Here is a 24,390-nt window from a genome sequence, read left to right on the forward strand (position 1 = left end):
CAGAGCTGACTGTTAGCAATGTTCTTATCGACATGTTGTCGGTTCAATGATAAGAATATCAACATTCAACATGAACATAGCCTTCTCATGTAAGGTGTCGGGGCTCGGGACCGGTTTATGGTATCACAGATTAAACATAGTCGATAAATGAGGGTAAATAAATACGTGGTCTAGTGAAAAGTTTGGTCCATGCAAGTCAGTCATCATCACCAAGTCAAAGTTGATACATTTTGGTTTAGTGGTTTGGTTTTTGGTTTGAGTCATCGGTTTGATTTATACAAATTATGTCATCCTGCTCTAAAGATATTTAATGTTTGTTAAATTAGTAGGGTTACTGCGCCCAAAGTGAGTAGGAATACTTGTAAAGTAGCCTTATACAAATACTATTGCATTTTAGATAGGCCAAACTTACTTGGAAGGAGGCATATCTTAATCTTCATCATCATCAGAGGAAGAGGTATATGAATATATCAACTAAGGGCTTATTCTATCAGATGTATTAGTCCCTCCAGAGATTCTTAGATTCTTGGAAGGAGGCATGTCTTCATTTTCATCATCAGAGGAGGAAGAGGCATTTGAAGATGTCAACAATGGGCTAATTCTATCAGATATATTCTTCCCTACAGAGATTCTTCTGAATATATTGATTTTTGTCAGCTGGAAAGATTTGCTAGCTTGTCGATCAGTATGCCAAACTTGGAAGAGAATAATAGATTCAGTGGTGTCATTCGAGAAGTTGAAGAGATATAGTTTAAAAGAATTAAGGGAAAGTTTTACCCATACCCTTCCCACAATCAAGTCTGACTGTGTTCCTTTTTATCTATACTTTGCTATCAGCAAAGGTGCTTTTGGAAATAATCTCTTAAAGAACGCTTTTGGCTCAGGTAACTTAGTTATGTAAACCTATAAGTTATTGATAGATAACTTAGGCCTATGTACCGTATAGGTAAGATAGGGGTAGGCCTTTGGAAGTTAGTGGGTACAGTTTCTTAACTGGGCTACGCTAATATTGATTGAAAATATCGTCGATTCGATGAGTAAACCTTCATTCGGGGATAGTTCTAACTTATGGGATACTTCTAACCTGTGGCGAAATGCGTATCAGGTATCAAAAATCAACAAGAACTTAAAGGCAACAAAAGGGTAATTCTGAGCAATTACTTGGTCAACCCCAATTTTTTTCATATTTTACTACGGTCATCAGGAGGTTTTTAGAAAGCAAGAAACATATAATTCAAGCCCCGCAATTTAGGTTAGGTTAAGTTAGGTTATTAATTAACCTAACCTAACCTAACGTAATGGTACTGTTACAATTGGCCTTAAAGATGTATTTGAGACTAAAAAAAACATAATAAGTTAGGTTAGGTTATTAATTACCTCAGTAATCGCCGGGTTCAACGTCCTCATCCGAGTCAGAACGGCCTTCCGCGCGTCTCCCGCAAGCCACTTATATCGCTTGGACTTTGAACCTTCTTATCGCTCGGCAACCTGTGCAATGGCCTTGCGGGCCTTGAATTATATGTTTCTTGCTTTCTGAGAACCTCCTGATGACCGTAGTAAAATATGAAAAAAATTGGGGTTGACCAAGTAATTGCTCAGAATTACCAACAAAAGACCAAAAAAAGTTAGTCCTGCAGAGAACCTGTACTTAATATATATAATTTAGGTATAGGTACAATTGAAAACATTATACAAACATTAACTTAGTAGGTACCCTTTTAACTCATTTTAATTATCAAATGACTAGTTTCAACACTTAGGTCCTAGTCATGTTGAAATGTTATACAAATAGGCTAGGTACCATAACAAATAATGTACTTACCCTAATTACCTAGGCCTATTATATATATATATATATAATACACCTGTGATATATTATCAGATGAATAACGTTATAAGCAATCAATAATTATCTGATTCAAAATATTGTTAATACTGTATGTTATTTCACTATGTAAACATCAAATTGAGTTATGATTTGTTTATGATTTTATTTATAACAATAATAGCTTATATTACTTAGATTATTCGATATATCGATTATTTCATTCGGTTAGTTAGGCCTAGGTTAGGTTAACAAACTTGATTTATCGAATGAAATAATCGATACATTGATCAATATTTTCATTCAAATGAGTGTAGGACGTAAACTTATGTACAGCTGATTATTGCATACATACCGTAACTTAACCCTATATTAACTTACTTGTAAATTTAAAAAATATTACATCAGAATTTGCTAGCCCCAACTTTTTTAAAACTCGATCAAGTAAAGTTAAGTTGGGTTAGATTGGCCATTTCATTTGATAGGCTAGTATATTGACTTGGAATAACTTATTTTCAATGAAAACAACTTAGGCCTATGACTTTTTTAACCCTAGCAGTGGCCGATCGTCGTCTGGTGACGATCTGATGTTGATGCTTAGAATGGCCAAAGTCGTCTGGAGACGATGTGGGCCGAAATTTTTTTTAGTGGTAAAAAAACACTTATAATCAACTCACATGAGAATAATATATATACCATTCGAAAGATCACATTCTGAACTTTCATTTTATTACATAAACAAACCCTGTAGCAGGTATATAACAATGTCACGACGATTAGAAATCAAATGAATTTTTGGCGCGGCACGACTTTAGCAGCCAACACTTGGGAACTGGCAAAACACGTCTTGTTTGGCAATACCCTGCTCGGGTAATTTTCGTCGTGGGATGTTGCGGGTGGTACCACTGGATAGCCATTGATTTTATCTTCATTGTGGTAGTAATATTTAGAACGAAATATTGATTGCACAACCGGTACGATTTTATGAAAACAGCCGTTTTCAAAATTTTTAACAAATGGCCAATGGTTGTCAGGTGACGATATGGAAAATACGAATTACATACAGTGTAAGTTATTATTACTAGTCATATAATATGTCATTTTGAAGAGGAAGAAATATAGATTGTGAGAGTGGCAGCCCTGCGCTCAGGGTTATTTGTCTGCTCACATATGAAGACGACGGAAGTGAGTCATTACTGCTACAGCTGTCTTGTGTATTCGCCATTGTTTGTTGTTCCTGGTGGGTTTTGCTCTCGTGTTATCCGCGATTTATTACTAAATACGTTATTAGTTCGTAGTGTTAGTGTTAGTGAAGTTTGTGTGCGTGTATAATAGTAATCTTCATGCATTTTATTATGCATAAATATTACTGAATTGTGTGAAATAGTGTTCATCAAAGGTTGTATTTTGTTAGCATCATGTCCTAAAATGACGATTCTGACATTCAGAGATTGTTGTACGAGACGGACCTTAGTTCGCCATGCTATATAATGATATACCCAAGGTGTTATACATTTTTATAAAGGTATATGAATACACTACAACATGTTTATAATGGTTTGGGGGTACAACATTTTGTAAAAAAGTTATAGCCTATACTAAATACTGTATTTTGTTAGCATCATGTCCAAAAATGACGATTCTGACATTCAGAGATTGTTGTACGAGACGGACCTTAGTTCGCCGTGCTATATAATGATTTACCCAAGGTGTTATACATTTTTATAAAGGTAAATGAATACACTACAACATGTTTATATTGGTTTGGGTGTAAAAAATTTGGTAAAAAAGTTATATAGGCTACTAAATACTGTAGCCTACACTCCATTTTCTCGAAATGCGCAAAAAATTCAAAACATTCTCAAATTGATACTTAATCATAGGTGAAAATAACTTTTTACCATCATACTTATGACTTTTTTGGATTCCTTACTTCATTAGCTTTACAAATATGTAGGCTACATATCATCAGCCTACATAATGTTTCACAACACAAACAAACACTGTAGGCTATAGTTTACACTTATTTGCGGTTATTGTATTATTATGTTCCTATTACGTACCTACAAAAAATATTTCTAACATGTTATACATTTTTATGTAGGTAATTGAATACACTACAAGATTATTATGTTGGTTTGAAGTAAAAAAATTTCGTACAAAAGTTGTATACTAAATACTGTGAATTTTTTTTTCTCGCGAAATCGCAAAAATATGAAAACATTATTTTATATACGTATGTTTATAGGTAAAAAATTATTTTTACCATAAACTTTATGACTTTTTTTTATTCCTTACTTCATTAGCTTTACAAACATGTATATATCATTATTAGTATAAATACACATATACTATATAACTTTTTACAACATAAACTAACACTGTACGGTTTTCAATTTTATCGGTTCTCCGTTTGTCATTATATTTCGCTCCAAAAACTTATAAAAAAAATATTTTCCTAACATGTTATATATTTCTATGTAGGGAATTAGATTGTCTACAAAATGTATATAATGAATTTCCCATAAAAAATTCGTAGAAAAAAAAATACCGAAAGAAATTAAATTTTTTTTATTTTTTTCACTTTATCGATAAAATAGACTGTCTAAATCATTATGATATTACTATTTCTAGATTCTCCTGTTCTTTCCGAACAAAATGAATATGAGGTTGGCTAGGTTTACTTGTACGGTTGAATTTTTACGAATTTTCAAAAATAGGTCTGCAAAATCGCCAAAATGGGTTGGCCATTCCCCACTTCTAACATTGGCCACTGCTAGGGTTAAACTGGTAAAAATTAAATAACATACCTGTTTCTTGTTTTAAAATAAAACTAAATCTTTAAGAATTCCGATTAATTAACTACAAGTTAGTTTGTTTACAAAAACAATATAATAATAATAACTAACAACCATATGACTTTATAGTCATATGTCATCTCCCTTCTTCACTTATAAGTCAAGTCTTTTGGGACGATTTACTCTCTGTGATGACTTTCTACTCTCTCCATCTTTAACTCCATTTCCAGCTTTACTTCCGTTCACTTTACTTGCTCCTGCCGGTTCTTCAACGTCATAAAATTGTTTCTTCAAAAACCAAGAGTTCCTTCGATAAATATTCCCATCTGGAGTTTCTATAAGGTATGATCTTGGCTCCGGACCTTTTCTTACGACTGTAGCTGGCTGCCAATCTTCGTGTTCTTTTCTATACAGTACTTTTTCTCCTTCTTCAAATTCTAAGTTGTTCTTTTTTGTTCTGTTACTATATTGTCTGGATTTTTCCCGAATATTTTGCAATTCATTGTGAACATTTTGAATTATTTTAGGTTGCAGAATAATTTTTGAACTCGAATGAATTGAACTGAGTAGGCCTACCTCCATCTGATAATAACGTTTCAGGAATTCCATGTACTGTAAACAACTTTTTGAGTTCAGTAATAACATTTGAAGATGTTGTAGATTTTAACTCAACAATGTCATAAAAACCAGAGTAGGAATCCGCAACAGCAAGATAATCTTTACCGGATAGGTGACAAATGTCAGTTCCCATTTCCATCCACGGTCTAGTTGGTACTTCTTGCTGTACCGGTAATTTTTTTTCCTCGTTATTATCTTTCTGGAGCTTTGAGCATATTTTGCAGTTCAAAACATAATGTTTGATTTCGTTCGTCATGTTAGGCAAGAACATGTATTCTCGAGCAAAATTTAGTGAGTCTTGTATTCCTCTGTGCCCTAGGTGGATTTTCTTTAGTGTAAGTGGACGAAGATGCATGGGCAGCAATATTTTTTCCCCTTTAAAAATTATATTTTCATGAACAGCTAGTTCATCCCGATAATTCCAATACTTGTGTAGCTCTTCTGGCAATTCAGATTTTTCTTCAGCCCAACCACTTAGAATGATGTGCTTAAGTTTGGAGAGTTCAGCTTCTTTTTCTGTGAGATGTTGAGCCTCCTTAAGTTTTTCTTTTGGCATGGATATTACCAAGTCTACTGCAAAAGAAAGTTCTTCTTCAGGACTAGCATGATTTATGCAGTCTCTACTCAGTGTGTCCGCAATATATAATTCTGTTCCTTTCTTATAAACAATTCTTGGATTGTAGGGTATTATCTCCACAACGATACGCCTAACTCTTGGAGGGGTGTCATGCAAGGGTTTTTTAAAGATCAATTCAAGAGGCTTATGGTCAGTTTCAACTATCAGACCAGTGAGATGTAGAGTATGTAGAGGGATTGAGTGATCCCCATACATATTCGTGAAATTTCTTACATGCAACTGAAATTGCTAGAGCCTATTTCTCTAACTGGCTGTAACTTTGCTGTGTTTTAGTTAGAGATTTGGAAGAATATGCTACTGGCCGATTTTCCTGTAGGAGCACTAATGTAACAGAGTGTGAGCTTGCATCAACTGATAATGTTATGGGATTTTTTGGGTCAAAGTAACGGAACAAAGGAGGTGACGCAAGAGCTTCATTTAGCTTTTTGTATGCTGTCTTTTGATCAAAATCCCAAACCCAGGCTATTCCTTTGTTCAGTAGTTTGCGCAAAGGCTCTGTCAACTTTGAAAAGTTATTAATGAATTTACCCAAGTAAGTTACCATGGCAAGATATAGCTGTAGCTCGGCTACATTTGAGGGCTGTTTTAGATTTTGTATAGCTTCAATCTTAGTGGGATCTGGAAGGAGGCCATTTCCAGAAACTATGTGTCCCAAGAATTTGATTTCTTGTGCTTTGAAAATACATTTGTCTTTGTTGAGCTTAAGACCTGCTATATTGAGAGCAGAGAAAACTTTCAAAGTCCTTTTTTCCAGAATATCAATGGTCAAGCCATGAATAAGAATGTCATCCATTGAAACTTCTACTCCATCTAAGCCTGAAAAAATGGAGCACATGCGTTCTTGAAATATTTTGGGAGCAGAGGCTATGCCGAATGGCATTCTTAAGTAGCTGTACCCTCCCCAAGGCGTGGAAAAAGTAAAAATAAGTTAAAAAGTTAAAGTAAGTGGCCTACTTAGAAGTACGCTCAGAAGCCTTAATTTGCCAAAATCCTTTCTGCAATCTAAGAGTATGCAAAATTTTGAGCCATTTAACCTAGATGCTATTTCTTCTAAAGTTTGAAGTGGGTGATGGCGACATTTAATTTTTTTGTTCAAATCGGTTGGATCTAAGCAGATTCGGACTTTGTCTTTTTGGCGTACAACAACCATGGGGGATACTACAGTAGTAGGTTCAGTTACAGGTTTAATAACACCTAACTATACCATGTAATCAAGCTCACGCTTAAAATGTTCTCTTAATGCAAAAGAAATTCGCCTAGCTGGATAGATTTTATGTGAAGGATTGTCAACTATATCAATGTCATATTCATAATTTTGTTCAAACACCCTATCCCATTAAATAGGTTTTCATCAAGATTGCTAGCGTGCAAATTAAGTACCCTTTTAACAAATCCCAATGTCTGACATGAATCTCGACCTAAAATCGCTGGATAATTTCCATTAACTACAATAAAGTTGACTTTTTGTCGTTGTTTGTTAATTGTTTACATTTGCAGTACATTCACCAAGGACTGGTAGCTTGTTATTTGTGTATGAAATAAAATGTTTAATCTTAGAACCATTAATTTCTGAACTACTATTTAATGCAACAGTTTTACTTATTACATTACATTGAGCTCCTGTATCTAATTTGAAAAATACTTCTTGGTTCTTAAAAAGTATTAGAAGTTCAGTCCAATCTCCTGCTTTTTGTTTTCTTTCGTTAGATAAGGATCTAATTAATGTTACCTGGTCTGAGTGTTGAATCGAATGTACTTCACCATGTTGTTCATCGGAGTCCTCAGTTTTTAATGATTTCACTCGATTATTTGGTTTTGAGCGGCATACCTTAGAGAAGTGGCCAAGGATACCACAGTTATAGAGCACTTCTTTTGGGGCTCGAGGGCCATGGCGATATCCGCAGCGACTGCATGTGAAGGTGTAATCCTCTTGTTTTTTGCTTAGTGTTTTTTCTTCTTGCTTCTCACCTAAAGTTTCTTTTCCTTTAACTGCATAAACGTTGCAGCATTTCTTTTCAGACATTGTATCTAGCTAGCTGAAATTCTACTTCTTCAGAAGTCTTACAGATGTTTATTGTCTTTTCAAGCGTCAAATTTTCTTCATGTACGGTAATAGTTTTTGGCGAGTGTTGTCATGATTGATTCCGCACACCAGCCTGTCTCGTAATAAGCTATCCTTCATTGTTCCGTACGAGCATTAATTTGCTTGGTTAGACGCTTTAGTTAAAAAATCATTACAAGTTTCTCCTTTACCCTGATTTATATTGTTGAAGACAAACCGTTCATATATGACATTTGATTTCCTTTCAAAACACAAATCAAATTTTGCAATTATATCATCCAAGCTAGTAGATTTTTCATCAATACCAAAAGACTCAAAGAGTTCAATTCCATCTTCTCCAAGTATTGTCATAAAAGTAGCGCTACAGTATCTGTTTCTCTAATGTTCTCTTCTTCAAATTGACAGCAGTAGTATACCACTGAAATTGTTTCCGCCATAAATTCCACTTCTTTGTCATTTCACTACCACTGGTAACTAACAGTGGCTTTGGTGGTTTTATGTTCATTGGTAAGTCTTGATTATTCATCTCGTCATTATCATAATCAATGTTGTCTGTAACCTTCTGAATGGAGAACATTGTCATTCTTTATTCTTATTTCTGGTTCTTCGTTTCGGCACCATGTTTCTTGTTTTAAAATAAAACTAAATCTTTAGATGAAGAATTCCATTTCATTAACTACAAGTTTGTTTACAAAAACAATATAATAATAATAACTAACAACCATACGACTTTATAGTCATTTGTCAATACCAAACCTTGCCTAACCTGACCCAACTCTAATACATCCATTAAGAGTTGATCCGATTTCTAATTTAAATTACTACAGTAGCTAGTTGTAGGTAGGCTATAAGATATTTAATCTAACATAGCTTAGTGTTATAAATTAATGAACACTATGCTGTGTGATTTATGAATAAAAGTTGTGTTTAAAGCCTAATTTATTCTTTGACTATGTAAAGAAATAAATAAAATTAAAAATCTTTTACTTATTTATTTATTTCATTTCATCAAATGCAAAATTTATTCACACCTCTATGTAATATAATTTGATATTCCATAAAGGTGTGAAAATATCAAAAAGTTGCCCCCTGGTGGGGTTTAGACTAATGAGGACATATAATCACAGAGCAGTGCGCAGTAGAATAAAAGATGTTAAGTGTGGGCCCTTGTAATTAAAAACCTCAGAAGTCCTTGGGGGATCGGAGAAATCTGGCAGCTGTCCTCCTTCACACCTTCCTCAGCCTTATATATGTTTGGCAGAAATTGGCCGTTTGGATCAGCACAATCTTTTGGTGGCTCACATCAGGCCTTTGATTTTGATTAAAAAACTGGTGACAACATGGGGATAAAATGTCTACTTGTATCAATGTCAATGATTTAATATGGTAACTTGAGCGAAATTGGATGTTGTAGGAGATGATCCACATGTTTGCGAGCGGGACCAAAATGCATGGAGAAATTTCCAGTTTAGAAGCAACAGAAGTGCTACTGGGGAATCCAGCTATGTCAATGGCTTAATCTGTTCTCAGAGTAAGTTAAGTGTACTGTTACAAAAATATGTTTAGCCAATTTTAGCAAGGCCACATTCTTAAAATTGAGTAAAAATTCTAGATATCTGTCAATCAATGAATAGGTACGGTAAGTGTTAAGTTAACCTCAATGACTATGGTTTTAGTTTAACGGAGACTAAAACAGCAAATAACCCTCCAAGTGTCCATAGTAATGGTATTAATGTCCGCCCATTTATTGCGCAATTGCAGGGTTTTATTTAAATGTACCGGTATCTTAGAAACTTAAAAACAATGTAAAGTATACTGTTTTATACATCATTTTGTTTGGGAAATTATAGGCTTCAATGTAGTACATAAAACATAAAAAAAAATTTCCAACAATTTTTGTTGGGTTAACATTTCTCAAAAATTATAGAATAAATGAAAACAAATTATGTTTCGGCTCAATAAATTTTTATAATTTATAAGTCTACAAATATTTTAAAATAGCCACTACGTTCTAAATTTTATAAGGATTACAAAAATATAATAATATAAGAAAGTAAATTTGCAATTAAATAAGTTATGGGTGAAAAACAGATTTCGTACATTTAGCGTTACCGTAGCTAAGAATCAATATCACTACCTACTTCTTCAGGATCATCAACCAGCCCTTCAAAATCACTTAAGGGTACGTCCACAATGCACGCTGTCGCTGGTATAAGCAGGAAGTCAGATTCAGATTTTCGGTGCCGAGTGTCTGACTCAGATGAGGTGGCCATATAAATGCAAGCAGGTTGTCAGCCGGACCTGTCTGTGTTGAGACCTATTTAAGGGATACTGTACGTACATTGATACATACATATTATATAAATATTTATACATATTTTATACAGGTTTTATACATTGTTGGTTGAAACGCGTACTCCACAGCAATTTATGGATTGATAACGTAAGTTATTTAATTATTTGATAACTCAATCCGTTGTGCTACAATCTCAACATTATTTATACATATTATTAACTTCTTGCAGACGACAACCGATTTTTTAAATATTTAAGAATGAGCTTGAACACCTTCTTAAAAATGAGCACAAGCTTGCCAAAAACTTGGGACAATATCACAAAACCTTGAAATAGCATGTCCCGTTGAAGTAACTAAATTTATTTCCGTAAGTTAAATTGCTTATTTTGTAAAAAATCAATATTACAAACAATTTAATTCAATCAGCAGATAAATTTGAGGTACAATGTTACTATATTTGTTAAAAATTATGCACTTTGATGCGCTTATTGCAATTTGCTGGAACGTGTTGAACGTTTGATAGCAATTTGTTAATATCCATGGTTAATGTAATGAAAAACTTGTACACTCAATACAAAAACAAAAATCAACGGTCCGATATAAGCAGGTTGTCTGAAACCAGAATGAACAATTCATTCCAGTAAAAATCTGAGTCAGACTACCTGCGCACAGAAAATCGGCGCGCAGGTGCACTATGGCCGCTTACGTTTACTAGCATGGGATGATAAGCGCGCCGAGTCTGACTTAATCGGCGCCGACAGTCTGACTCAGAAAACCAGCGTGCATTGTGGACGTACCCAAAATCTTCTTATAACACCACGTATATCACTACTTTTTATTTTTTACACTAAAACAATGATAAACGTAATAAAACACATCAGTCATCGGTGCGAGGTTAACCAAGTTGTTTACAAATACGCACGTCGGCTGTCTGCTACAATATTTTCAGAACTAAAATGAAAAGAGTCTAGAAACAGACATCAGGAGAAAGATTAGAATCTGCCGAAAACAACGATACCAACCTCGATCTAGTTCAATCTGTTTCAGTCAGTCCCAGAGCCCTTGCCGTAAACGATGTTTGTGTGTCGCAAAAGCGACGCATAACACCACGGCGGGTGTGTTGTGCGTCGATTACGCGACGCTTAACACTCGGAGGGTTAAGCTCAGAGTTTGTGATAAGTTTTGCAGATTGCTGCTGCTTCAAAGTCTAAACTAAGTACATTATTCCATTTCTAGAAATTATTAAACATTGAGCCTAAAGATAAAAACAATTATTTTTCATTTTAGGTAGGGCCTATTAAAAATAGGTTGATATTAAAAAGTAAGATAATTAGATAAAGATGAATATCTATATATTTAATTATGTAATGTGATTCTTTGCGTCAAAATTGTGGGCAACTGGAAAGTCGTAGAATGACAGGAGAGGGTTCAAATTAAAGGTCTCTATCCCGTGACGGCAGGAAAATAGTGATGGTCGGATCCGGATATCGGTACTGGATCCGCCGGATCCGAGCTAGAACCGGCACCCGATCGGATCAAAAAAATTCCGGATCTTGGGCTGGATCCACATAGCTGTCTGTATCCATGTACAAAACCGATTTTTTCCCGATTTTTACTCAATGTCACAGTGATGTATATTACGACGTCAATAACCTCTATGGTTAGGCAATGTCACAGTACTGTATATTATGACGTCAAAACCTCTATGGTTTAGCAATGTCACAGTACTGTATATTACCGTGTCAATAACCTTTATGGTTAGTCAATATCACAGTACTGTATATTACGATGTCAATAACCTCTATGGTTAGGCAATGTTACAGTACTGTATATTGCCGACGTCAATAACCTGTATGTATGGTCAGGCAATGTCACAGTAACTTACTGTATACTACGACGTCAATAACCTCTATGGTTAGGCAATGTCACAGTACTGTATATTACGACGTCAATAACCTCTATGGTTAGTCAATGTCACAGTACTGTATATTACAACGTCAATATCCTCTATGGTTAAGCAATGTCACAGTACTGTATATTACGACGTCAATAACCTGTATAGTTATGCAATGTCACAGTACTGTATATTACGATGTCAATAACATGTATGGTTAGGCAATGTCACAGTACTGTATATTACGACGTCAATAACCTGAATGGTTAGTCAATGTCACAGTATATGGCTCATAATTCTATTCCTAAAAAATTTATTCTCGAATCCCAATCTTTTCTTAAGATTCGGTGGATTCAAGATCCGGATTCGACACATCCCTACCTTCGATCTTGAGTATATCGTGGTTTTTGCGTGCAGCATCCAATTTATTTTTGCCTGGATCACCCCTTGCGTAGCTCTTCCTTAAATTCGTTCCAGGTCCACAGTACTGATAGCCGGGTATGTAAAATTCTACAGGTAAAATACCCTGTGTCTGTGTACAAAATTTTCTGTGTACATACAGGGTGAATAAAAAGTCAAGACCCCCCCATCTAATATGATAGAACACAGTATAGTCTTCTTGTACACAGACACAGGGTATTTTACCTGTAGAACTTAACTTACCTGGCTATCAGTACTGAGGACCTGGAACAAATGTAAAGAAGAGATTAACCAGAGGTTATCCAGGCATAAATAAATTGGATGCTGCATGCAAACGATATACTCAAGATCAAACTATAGTAAAATATACACAGATACCCTTTTGGTGGTCGTGCAAACTGGACACATAATTTCATTTTAAGATTTTGAAAAGTTTTAGTGTCCCCAAAAAATGAGGGATTATGGGCTCAACTGGAGATTACTCTATATATAAGATATATTAACCTTTAAACATTACCAATTTAATTTTAAACAGTAGGCCTATGATTTAAATTGGCATTCTGTTAATTACGTTTTTTTTAACCCGCCCTTATGACATTGTGTATCTGGATCCGGATCCGAAGATCCAAAGTTGGCTAATGTAAAATGTTCTCTATAAGAATAGCATTAAAAGACATTTAAAAATATTAATTTACATTTAAATTTATTGTCATTTAAAAGTCATTTAAGATTCATAAGAGATTGCTGTCTTGCACAAATTTAGTATGTTGTAGCCCTTTTCGGAACAAAATGGTATCACTCCCATTCCTGTAAAAATTACGGTTCAAAAGTTATTGTAAATTATGTTATTTTCTCATAAAATAACATAAAATAAGATTTTAGAAAAAAAGCCGGTTTTGATTTAACTTAGAATGTGATGGTCCTTAAAATATTGAAAGTTTTTTATTTAATTTTTTTGAAAATTTGATATTTATTAGGGATTTTTCCATAAAACCCCATAAAAAACGGAAAAATCAGATTTTCTCGAAAATTGTCTGAACGATTTTCTTAAAAATGTTGTATGTTATACTCCTTTAAATTCTGAACAAAATGTTGTACTTCTCATTTCTGTAAAAATTGCGGTTCAAAAGTAACTTATGTTATTTTCCCATAAAAAACCATATAATATATAAAAAAATCTGGTTTTTGGAGAAAAGCTGGTTTTTGATCAAAATTAGTATGTTATGGTTCTTAAAATTATAAAAAATAGTCCAACACCCCATTGCTGTAACAATTAAGGATCAAAAGTTATTGCAACTTTTGTGATTTTTACCTATAAAATATCATATTTACTCTTACCGTTTACCCATGGTTGTTGACAAGCTTATGGGAGTCGTAGTGGATAGTGCAGGTTTTTAGTCTATAAAAATAATCTTTTGATAATGTTGTAAGTTTTATTTTTTTTATTTATTTATTTTTTTCAGAATTCATGTACTTATTACAAATTTGACAATTCATAACTAGCTGCTCAATGTCTACCATAATACCTGGCCAATATTTGTGTTGCCTTTTAAAGAAAATTAAATCTGAAGATTTATAGGCCTAATTTTTGGAACTTTCACATTAGCTAATAACTAACTGAGTGAAAACTGATCAAATGTCTTTTGTCTACTAATTTCTTAAATAAATTGTCAGTATATTAGTAAGAAGTTAGATTGAATAACTTCAATTTGCAGTTTCATCTTTAAATGAATTGTTAGTATGTTAGTAAGGAGTTAGATTGAATAACTTCAGTTTGCAGTGTCATGGTTTGCAATGTCATCTTTAAATAAAATGTTAGTATGGTGAGGTTAGTAAGGAGTTAGATTGAATAACTTCAATTTGCAGTGTTATCTCTAAATAAATTGTCAGTATATGTTAGTAAGAGGTTAGATTGAATAACTTCATTTAGCAATGTTCAATGAGTAAATAAATTGTCACTATGTTTTTGTTAGTAAGGAGTTAGATGGAATAACTTCAATAAACAATGTATAAATTTGTAATTTAAATTTTTGAATTGAATAACTTTTTTAAACACTATATGAATATTAATTGTGTAAAATTGAAAAATAATATAACGAGAAATTTTTTTTTGTGTGTGACGGAAGTGTTGTAAGTTTTATTTTTTGTCAAAGAGGGAAGTGTTATAAGTTGTGTTATATTGTTATAGCTCATTACTCTATGTTGTTCCTTTTGTACTTTATAAGCAATGACTTGCAGTTCATTCTTTGTTTTTCTTACTAATGGATTTTGGAGCGAAACCACTAACTCGCTCTCTCTGATTTTGGACCTCATAAAGAGAACATGTAATCTGTGAATTAAGTATTGTGTGAAGTTAATGTTGTAAGTTAAGTTCTGTTGAAACAGTAGAATCTGTATATTAATTAATAAAGCCCCACTTGCAACTAAATAATTAATTTAATGAATCCAAATCAGAATAGATAATACTGTATATCTTTGTTGTAAATTATGTAAAGTGCAATACTGTATTTAATTTTGATCTATTTTATGAGTAAAAGTAGCTCCTTAAATTGTAATACATCACTAACAAATCCTTTTTGAATTTTTTAAACTATTTTTAGACTTTGAATATCAAAGGTATAGTGTATTCCCTTAAAATAGAACTCCATTAAACACAATCTATATTTTTACTTAAGATAGTAAATTTAAATAGAGCTAAAAAGTATGCTAATAATGTACCTGTCTTCCTGTTAACTGAAAACATGCTTGTACCAAATAAAGCTACTGTAGCCTATCATATTGTAAATAAATGAGTTGAATTTATTTGTAAATTTGCAGAAGAGTGTCCAAGATACTTGCACTGGGGTGTGTTGTCATCAGAAGGTAACGGTTGGTCTGTAGAAGTAGAGCCCACAGGATCTGAGCCTCTTCCCGCCCACCTTCCCGGCCGCTCTTGCTTTACCACGTCTTATGGTTGGTGTATCAAAGAACAATTAATAACATTGGAAGGACACAGTCTCAACTCGTTGATTATGGATCAGATTCAACCTCAGCTTGATGTTTCTGAGTGGTGAGAAACTCCTGCTTTGCCTTGTTATTGTCTGCTTCCAACCCCGCACCGCGCCGGACAAAATCAATACTATCTAAAAGTTTTTTGTGTATTCGTACCATTTTAATGTTTTTTGTGTTCGTGTCGTCCGTGTTTTAATTGTGTTTTTGACGAGTTGCAAGCTTTGAAAATGCTGTCTTCGCAACAAAACATGTAGGTTGATGAGCAATATTAATTGTTGGACTATTTGACGGACGTATGTAAAAAACCTATTATTGTCTTAGTCTAGGGACCAGAAACGTGAATTTTGAAAACAAAAATTGCAAAACACCGTACAGCAAAAAATCTCGCAAAGAACAGAACAATGGAAAGTCTAGTAAGCTACTGCTACCATAGTCATCATACACTATAGGCTACTACTACATGCTGTTTCAGAACAAAAGAATGTCGATAAAAACATTAGATGACTCATAAAAAGTCATAAAACAGCATAAAATCATAGTACCCTACTAAAAAAGTCTTAAAGATAATAACAACAGTCATAAAATAAGATAAAGATAACAATCGTGAAACACCTCTTTCTATTTCTCCATTCTTTCTTTGGTTTCTCTTCATCCACACATTCAACAAGTTGCCATGGTTACTAATCACCCAACCTCAAGCTTCTAAAGTTGCCATGGTGACTAATCATCCAATCACAGGCTACTAAAGCTGTCATGGTTACTAATCACCCAATCATAAAATGTTGAGACATATCAAGCACACAGCACTTTAGCAATGAATACAGAACCTTATAAGAAGTGAAACCGCCGTATTAAAAGAGGCGACGCTACAAAGATTTCTGGCAGCGGTAGTTCACGAAGATTTATGTAGGAAGCGCTAGAGTTGCCGGCCAAGTCTTCGTGAACTACCACTAGCAGCAATCATTATAACGTCGTCATTGACTATAGCAGACAGATGTGTAAGGAGCAGACGATTGTCAGTGCAAGCGGATAGCTTGACCTCGAAGCTATCAATGGAAATTTCTTTGTTTTGCTTCCATTTATTTTTGTCAAATAAACTGCTATTTTTTAAAAACAATAATGAGGGAACATACTGCATATAAAAAATAGTTAGATATACCAACATATTATTAGACTGAAGAAACACAACTTATAAAAACTTTCTTGGTATTTTTGAGGTTGTGTATTATAATTTAAGAGACATCTTTTTACCACAGTTGATCCGCCCCCGGTTAGTCGAGGTTTTACTGTAATTAAGTAACCCTTTGCCCTCGAATGGCCAGCAGTGCTGGCAACAGCTGTTTTTGGCTCAGCTTGTCATTGTCCAAGCAGCACCACTGGCCATTGCCGTTTCTTTGTAATGTTGGCCACCATTCTGCCAACCCTGTTACATCAGCTTGTATCAAGTTTTTTTTTTAATTTGGTAAATTATAATTAGGGTTAAGGTTTAGCACATTGAAACCAAAAATAACTCAATAACTCATTTATTCAACCAAAATAACAAATTCAAAATTTGCATTAGTCATGGCAATATCTTTACTACTAAAATCAAAAATAAACAATGGTGCTTTCATCAAACTATACCAATGATATACTCCTTTCAAACTAACTAACTGAACCCATCAGTGACACGATCTCGGATTCAGTAACTCTTGGCCAAGAGTTTCTTTTTTTTTTGCCTTTTAAAGCGGTGTAAGTCTGACTCCAGGTGAAGGGAGGGAAGAAGTAGAATAGTTAAATGCCGTTGTAATGGAAGTGTCTCTTAAAAAATGGCATTGACTGAGATGACAATTTAAGATAAGAATTGTTACGTAGGTAAATAGGTGAAGATTGGAATCTGTTTGATCATTGCGTTTGGTCCCTTTCTGAAGAGTTTCCTTCTCCGAAAACGCGATTTTCACCTTAAGTTTCTCACAGATTTCATCGAAGTCCAGCATCAGGAAAATGTATCTTCGATTACATTTTCCTTTTCCTCTTTTTCTGCAATAGGTAAATCATGAAGGTCCATTATTGACTTTGTAATCTCCTCGATCCATCGTGCCTAAGTTGAAAGTAAATTTAAGGTCGGTACTAGTCTCTGTGAAGGGGGAGCGAGCTGGTGTAGTGGTTAGAGCGCAGGACTTAAGTCCCTGAGATCCCGAGTTCAAATCCTGCCAAGTCACCAATGGATTTTATCTAAATGATATTGCCGCAACCCCTAGGTCTAGCCTGAAGTAATGTGAAAAACAACTCCGGGCTCGTGCCTAGCGTCCTAGGACAAAAAAAACAAAAAAGTCTCTTTAAAGAAACGGTAGCCTCATCAGCAGCTATCAAGTTGTTGGCTTCGGCAATTGCACTCTTCAATCGTTTGCTAGCCTTGATGTAGTTCCTTCATAGCCGTTGAGAAGACATTTATAAGTTTGTACTATACCCTTGGGGATCTTCAACCATGGAAAAAATTCTGTCAACGCTCTGCTACCATGACATGAAATATACTATTGAATATACTAATGAATGAGATTTTTCTTGTCCAGTTAAAAGACACACTCTGCTACCATGATGCAAAAATATTAATGGATGAGGTTTTCTGTGTGACGGCCCTTAAAAATTCCCAGACCCATTACATATCAGCTGGGGAGGTTTTTTTAGATGCACCCTCAGGAATCCCTGTCAATACCGTCACAAAAGGTTTGCTTTATCTATATAAATAAAATTACAGTTTTGTCTGTACATTGCTTAGAATCATGCAGTTTTTGGGGTCTGACTTAGGGGAGGTACGAATGAGGCATTTAGTTCAAAATTCCTCCGTGAACAGCGCTGTAGTAGAGAGCACTTTGGCAATGAAGGTTTACTAATCGCAAAAATAGTTCTGTTCATGAAATAAAATTATAAATGCCTCAAATTCAATTTTATTATTTTTTAATTATAAAATTTAACTATCATAACCTAACCGAACTAACCAAACTTGCTGATAAAGAAATAATATAACAAAAGTTTAGTAATCGGAAAAATAATTCTGTTTATTAAATAAAACTAGAAATTGCTCAATTAAAATTTTATAATGACTTAATAATAAAATTAAACTGTACTAACCGAACCAAACCAACCAAACTTGCTGATAATAAAAAAATCTTGGACAAAAAGTTAATAATACCAGCGGGATTCGAACCCGGGACCTACAGAATGTCAGCCCGGCACGCTAACCATTAGACCACCGAGGCCAATGGCTATCAACAGTTTTGTTACGGTAATGGCGTTCCCTCAGCTAATAAGAAGCCCACAGCTGTCATCGTAGCCTCTTCTATACCTCCCCTGAGTAAATACCCAGTTTTTGGAAATTTTTACGTTTCATAGCCTAAGAAAGCCGAAACGAGTCTTATCTCAATTTCTGTCTGTCTGTTTGTCTGTCCATTCTGTCATTCTGTCTGCGACACCAAAATGTCATTTTACGCTGCCTACTCCTAGAAAACTAGAGTACCGATCAAGGTTCAAATAATTTTTCTGTATTTACTGAATTGGTGAGAGTATCTTTGGCTATAAAAACATGGCCTCGCTTCTTTAAAAACAAAATAACGAACCATCAAAACCCCAATTTTGTTTGATTTTTGTCATATTTCCTCCCTATGTTTACTATTACATTTTATGAAATAACGATCAGCTGTTTGGATTGGTTCTCACTTCTAGTTGTCACTGATATGTTTACATTAAATACTGTTTACAAATACCGCAACCATTTCCGATCAAGGTTTGTAAGCACATCCAAACCAAGTGAGATTAAAAACGTTGTGCCGTACTTAACCGGTTTAATTAATCGCAAGTGCAACGATTGTTCTTGAGTTTTGATAACCGGGGAAAAGACCGTGAATCAGTGTTGTATAGTGCTGGGAAACTTACATTTTTTAATCATCGTCACCAATAGCATACAAAAAAGGATTCCACTAATTGACGGCACATCAAGGACAGTTGTGTAAAGTGCAAAGTAAAAAATCACAACTGCAGTGGGTGATCGTGGATGTTGCTACGATCTTGGAAGATTTTTCTGATTTCGCTGTGATCGTAACAGACGGTTAACTAACAGATGTAGCTAAACTCACTTTTCCAGTGTGTCACTTTTGGTTTCTAATTTCCTCTTTGTTCTTGGACCATACCGCAAATCTTGGCCCATACCTATCTCTTGGGTAGGTCCTACGTAGGCCTAATTATTCACAACCACATTTCAACAACAATCGGTACTCTAGATATACCGATCATCGTTTAGAGATTAAGCAATCTTTTGAATAAGAAACCTTTGTTTGGATAAAGGTGGTTTCTTCAAACTGTCATTAATATGTTAACATTAAAAGTTGCTTCCAAATAATGCTATTAATGAGAAATAACTTTGATTTTCAAAAACTTAAGAAAATCCAAAACCGAGGGAGATTAATAACTTCGGTTCTGATACCACATCAAGTCAAAGATTTTTTGAGCAAACCATCATGAATCTTTTAAGCTTTACGTTATAAACGTATCAATGTTTTGTTGCCTGTGTATTTATTTATTTATAATATTTGCCAACGGATTTACACCAATTTTACAGTTTGATTAGGCCTAAATACGATTATCATAAAATTTGATGACACTATCCAAACTTTCTAATACGGTAATTATTTTGTTTGTAATTTGCTTTGGTTAAAGCGTAGCATATCCCCTAATTCAATTCTGTATTTGTGTGTGTGTATGTCTGTTGGTAACGCATTAATGTCCTTATTTCTCAGTGTTTCGTGGAAAAGACAAGAGCACTTTTGTTTATGAAAATTTCAACCCGAATAAAGTGTGCAGTAGTGAGGTAGAGGTAGTATTTCAACTACTTTTATCTAGTGTGGAAAGTAACTTTCAATTACTGGCCTTCCTTAGGGCTGTGCCTCATAGATCTATAAATGAATTCCTTTTATCATTAGAAATAAAATATGGACTAACACGATCGGGTGACATTTAATTACGAAGCATTCGTTTTGGCTTGAAACTGTCAGATATTGTATTTGCGAAGGTTTATATGTATTCATATATACAGATAGTTTTACCAGCATATCTAGAAAATGCACACAAAATATGCAAACCAACAACTGTTCTGAATATAAGAAGGTTTCAACTTACTACAAGATTCCCGTACGTAGAACGGGCGCACAGCTAGTTTCAAATATAAAAGGAGGGTCTATAATATTGAACTGTTTCAATCTCCCAACGTCTGCGTCAGCCAGTTGCCTCACCATGGAATATTTCGTCAGCCATGACTCGACGCCAGGCCAGCCACCAGGCCAATGTTCCCAGAAGTATAACGTGCATGGCTGAACTCAGTAACTGCGCAACTACAGTTTGTCTAACGCCCCGAGTGATCGTTAGGCAGCAGCACTGTCCAGCGTTGAACTGACGTCACGCGGCATAGCCGCAACCTTGATTGGCTGGTGCCCCTCCACGGCCAACTTGGCCACGGACGGAGAACACTCAGTAGAAGTTAGTCTAAATTCAAAATTTGTTTCGGTTGGTCGCCTAAATCTCCGCGTCGCCTTTCCCCATAGCCTCCTCGGGAGGCTATGTTTCCCCTTTTTCTAAAATGGAATTAATCATGTCAATCTTTATCTTAGCATTGTAAACCTATAAGTTAACTTGATTCGGAATTGTATTTTCTCATAAGCTCGTACTTTGTGTTCATAAATTTGTCAATGCAGCAAGTCGAAAGTTACTATTTTATTATAATAAACTAATTATTCGTCTCGAAGTTTGTAGTTTCATTCGGCAACCTGTCACATCTGGACCAGTTAAAAGTTTTAGTGTAGAAGCGTGTATATAAATTTAGTTGAGTAAATATCAGTAGTTTAGTTTCAAGTTTCTTGGTAATTAGTAAATATAAGTTCAGAATTTGTATTTGTTGGGATAGTCAACATTTTTTTGCAATGTTTAAAATACTATGACGTGGCTAATCATCTTATAGTGTTGGGGTGAAAATCGACTAGAAAAGAAGTTTGTTAAGTAAAGAACATGACGTTGGTCTCAGATTAGAACTAGCTGAGGTTGTGACAGAAGCTTAGTGACCACCTTAATTTACAATCAGCCTACACACATACAATTATTAAAAAATTTTCTTGATTTTATCCCACAGGTATGCAAGACGCTGGGATTGTGGTATTAAATACAAATTAGAAGTTTCATTGCTTGATAGTAATAAGCAAGTTCTACACACATTTGAAGAAGAAACTGGGGATTCTCTACAAGACAACAATTGGCATCAGGTATGTGATTTGTACCTTGTTTATTTTATTAACAACAAAATTACACATACTGGAGAGAAGGCCATCAAACCACTAGAAATAATGTTAAAATTGATTTTTAAGCTACATTAGTTCTAATTATTATAATTTAAATCAGTCAACTTGTGACACCTTATTTTATGTTCATTGAGTATCTATATCTATATTTATCTATATTTATAAAAGACAAAGTTTGTATATATATATACTAGCTGGCCCGACAGACGTCGTCCTGTCCTATTGTGGTTTTATGTCACATGCTCGTTCATTTTCAAGATGAGCTCGTTCGCATGGCTCAATCACGTCCTGGTTGAAGTTCGTTCGCTACGCTCACTCACCTTTAGGTTGGAGCTCGTTCGCTGCGGTCACTTGCCTTCAGGTTAGCTCGTTCGCTACGCTAACTCGCCTCCAGGTTGAAGTTCGTTCGCTACGCTCACTCACCTTTTGGTTGCAAATTAACTGTTCTCATAAATTAAAAATAAATATAGTGCTGCACCCTGTTGGTAAACCTATTAACTTTTTAATGCTATTGAACATCATAGAATCAAATTGTTTAGTTGCACCAGCTGTTAAGATTCTTTAATTCCATTTAAATATGAGTACTCATAAGGTTAACATGGGAAACTCCAGAGCCACTGGGGCGGAGCCCTATTGACGGATCTGCACCAAACTTCACACAAACCATCCTTGAATAATGCTTAATAATGCCTGAAAGTTTCATTACAATCTGTCGAGCGGTTTTGGAGTCCATAAAGGACAAACATACAAATATACAAACATACAAACCATACATTGGATTTTATATATATAGATATATATACCCTATGTAAATATATTTGAACGTTATGGACTCCAAAACCGCTCGACAGATTGTAATGAAACTTTCAGGCATTATTAAGCATTATTCAAGGATGGTTTGTGTGAAGTTTGGTGCAGATCCGTCAAAAGGGCTCCGTCCCAGTGGCTCTGGAGTTTCCCATGTTGACCTTATGAGTACTTCATGTTGTTTCTTGTCTCAGGATTACTGTTTTTAGATTATAAAAGGTATAATGTTACCTGGATCTGCCAAAGTAATCCAAATTGCTGTCTGTCGAGACTACGCGTTTCGAAGCATTAATAGCTTCATCATCAGGTCTTCAAGAACACTTATCACTCATCAGAGGTCGTCAAATAAATATAATTTTTACAAACGTACATACGAGTAGGCCTACGAACCGCGTGCGCGCACTTAGACAGGTTTGTCATGACTGCAGCGGTGAAGGTTGGTGTCGTGAACTTTGTCCCTTGCCGGTCAGCTGTTCCTGGTTAGCTATTACAGTAATAGCGAACCAGGAACAGCTTACTATCTCTACTTCAATTGAGAAAAAACGCAAATGGATTGTTTACTTCTAGGTTATGTTGCCAGTTCCTTGGACAAATTATACAAAGTCTTTGGACTGAATTTACCAACACAATCCAGACATTTCAAGTCAAAAATAAGGAGTCTCAAAAACTCATTTGCTATTGAAAGTTTTAGTGGCAATATTAGACCAAACATAAGTGAAGGAATTAGTGTTTATGTATTCAACGATCGAGTAGTTACGGGACGGTCAAGTTCATTTGAATGATTCAGGAGAGGCAAATAATATATGCTGTTCAAAAAGAGAAAATGAAAATTTCCAACCTATTTCGGCAAATAAATCCATACTTTCAAAACTTTTGGACAGATATAAGGAGAAACTCACTTAATAACGTTATGATGCTGGGCATATACTGTGACTGGCAGACAACACGTTAAAATATACGTTAACCAACTTTCAGTGGTGTTACTGCCTTAGCCTATTCAAAGCAGATTATGGCTGTCCAGCTAGTAACCCAGAGTTTGTGGGTAAAAAATGAAGCACATGAAATGGTTGATATCACCCCACTTTTCAGGGGTGGTCAATTGAATATAATTATGAAGTGAATTTAGATCCACTTCCTTTAGCTTGCGGATCAGAGCCAAGAGGGTCGCCAAGTTGACCAGTGAATGAGGGGAGTCAATTAATAATGACTCAGCGAATTATGGTTTAGCAATTTATTACTTTTAGTCATATAACCCTTTACATAACCCTTTACAAATAATCCTTTACACATATGCTAGAAGTAACCGTTAGTAGTACCCAATAATATAGATAGACTGGTACATTACTGAATACAGCAGGGGTTGGCTGGGCCATGTTTAGCCTAGATTTAGCTGTACAATTTGACTCCCGTATAATCACAAGAGCCATGCAACCTTGTAGCCAGCACCCCTACTAGTACAAATGATTTACGATTTTAAAACCCAACAGACAGATAAGTATTGCGGACCTCAGCCAAGGGCGGGAAATTCAAATTAAATCAATATGCTTTAAAAATTCCTCCTGTGTTTTTGCTTGAAATTTTTTGCGCAAAATCGTTAAATTTGCCATTATTTTTTGTTTGTTTTTAAGTCATAACTTTCTAAAACAAAATGGTAATAGAAAACTGTTTACATTTCCCTGTAGGGAAATAAATTCCAAACATTTTTTATATCTTGAATTTCAC

At 34.8% G+C, this 24,390-nt stretch overlaps 1 protein-coding gene across 1 annotated transcript in view; it reads left to right on the plus strand.

Annotated features, from left to right (window-relative positions):
• Positions 1-24,390, plus strand: part of LOC128986914 (F-box only protein 6-like) — a 29,676-nt gene continuing 5,286 nt past the window's right edge. Inside the window, exons 1-4 of the mRNA XM_054407525.1 lie at positions 1-884; positions 9,355-9,471; positions 15,368-15,599; positions 21,696-21,825. Of these exons, the coding sequence (XP_054263500.1) occupies positions 539-884; positions 9,355-9,471; positions 15,368-15,599; positions 21,696-21,825 (825 nt within the window). The 5' untranslated portion in view covers positions 1-538. The remainder of the gene's footprint in view (positions 885-9,354; positions 9,472-15,367; positions 15,600-21,695; positions 21,826-24,390) is intronic.

Source organism: Macrosteles quadrilineatus, unplaced genomic scaffold, assembly GCF_028750875.1.
Source record: "Macrosteles quadrilineatus isolate MER2022 unplaced genomic scaffold, UCM_ALF_1.0 Scaffold_2__2_contigs__length_208266976, whole genome shotgun sequence".
Classification (NCBI taxonomy): domain Eukaryota; kingdom Metazoa; phylum Arthropoda; class Insecta; order Hemiptera; family Cicadellidae; genus Macrosteles; species Macrosteles quadrilineatus.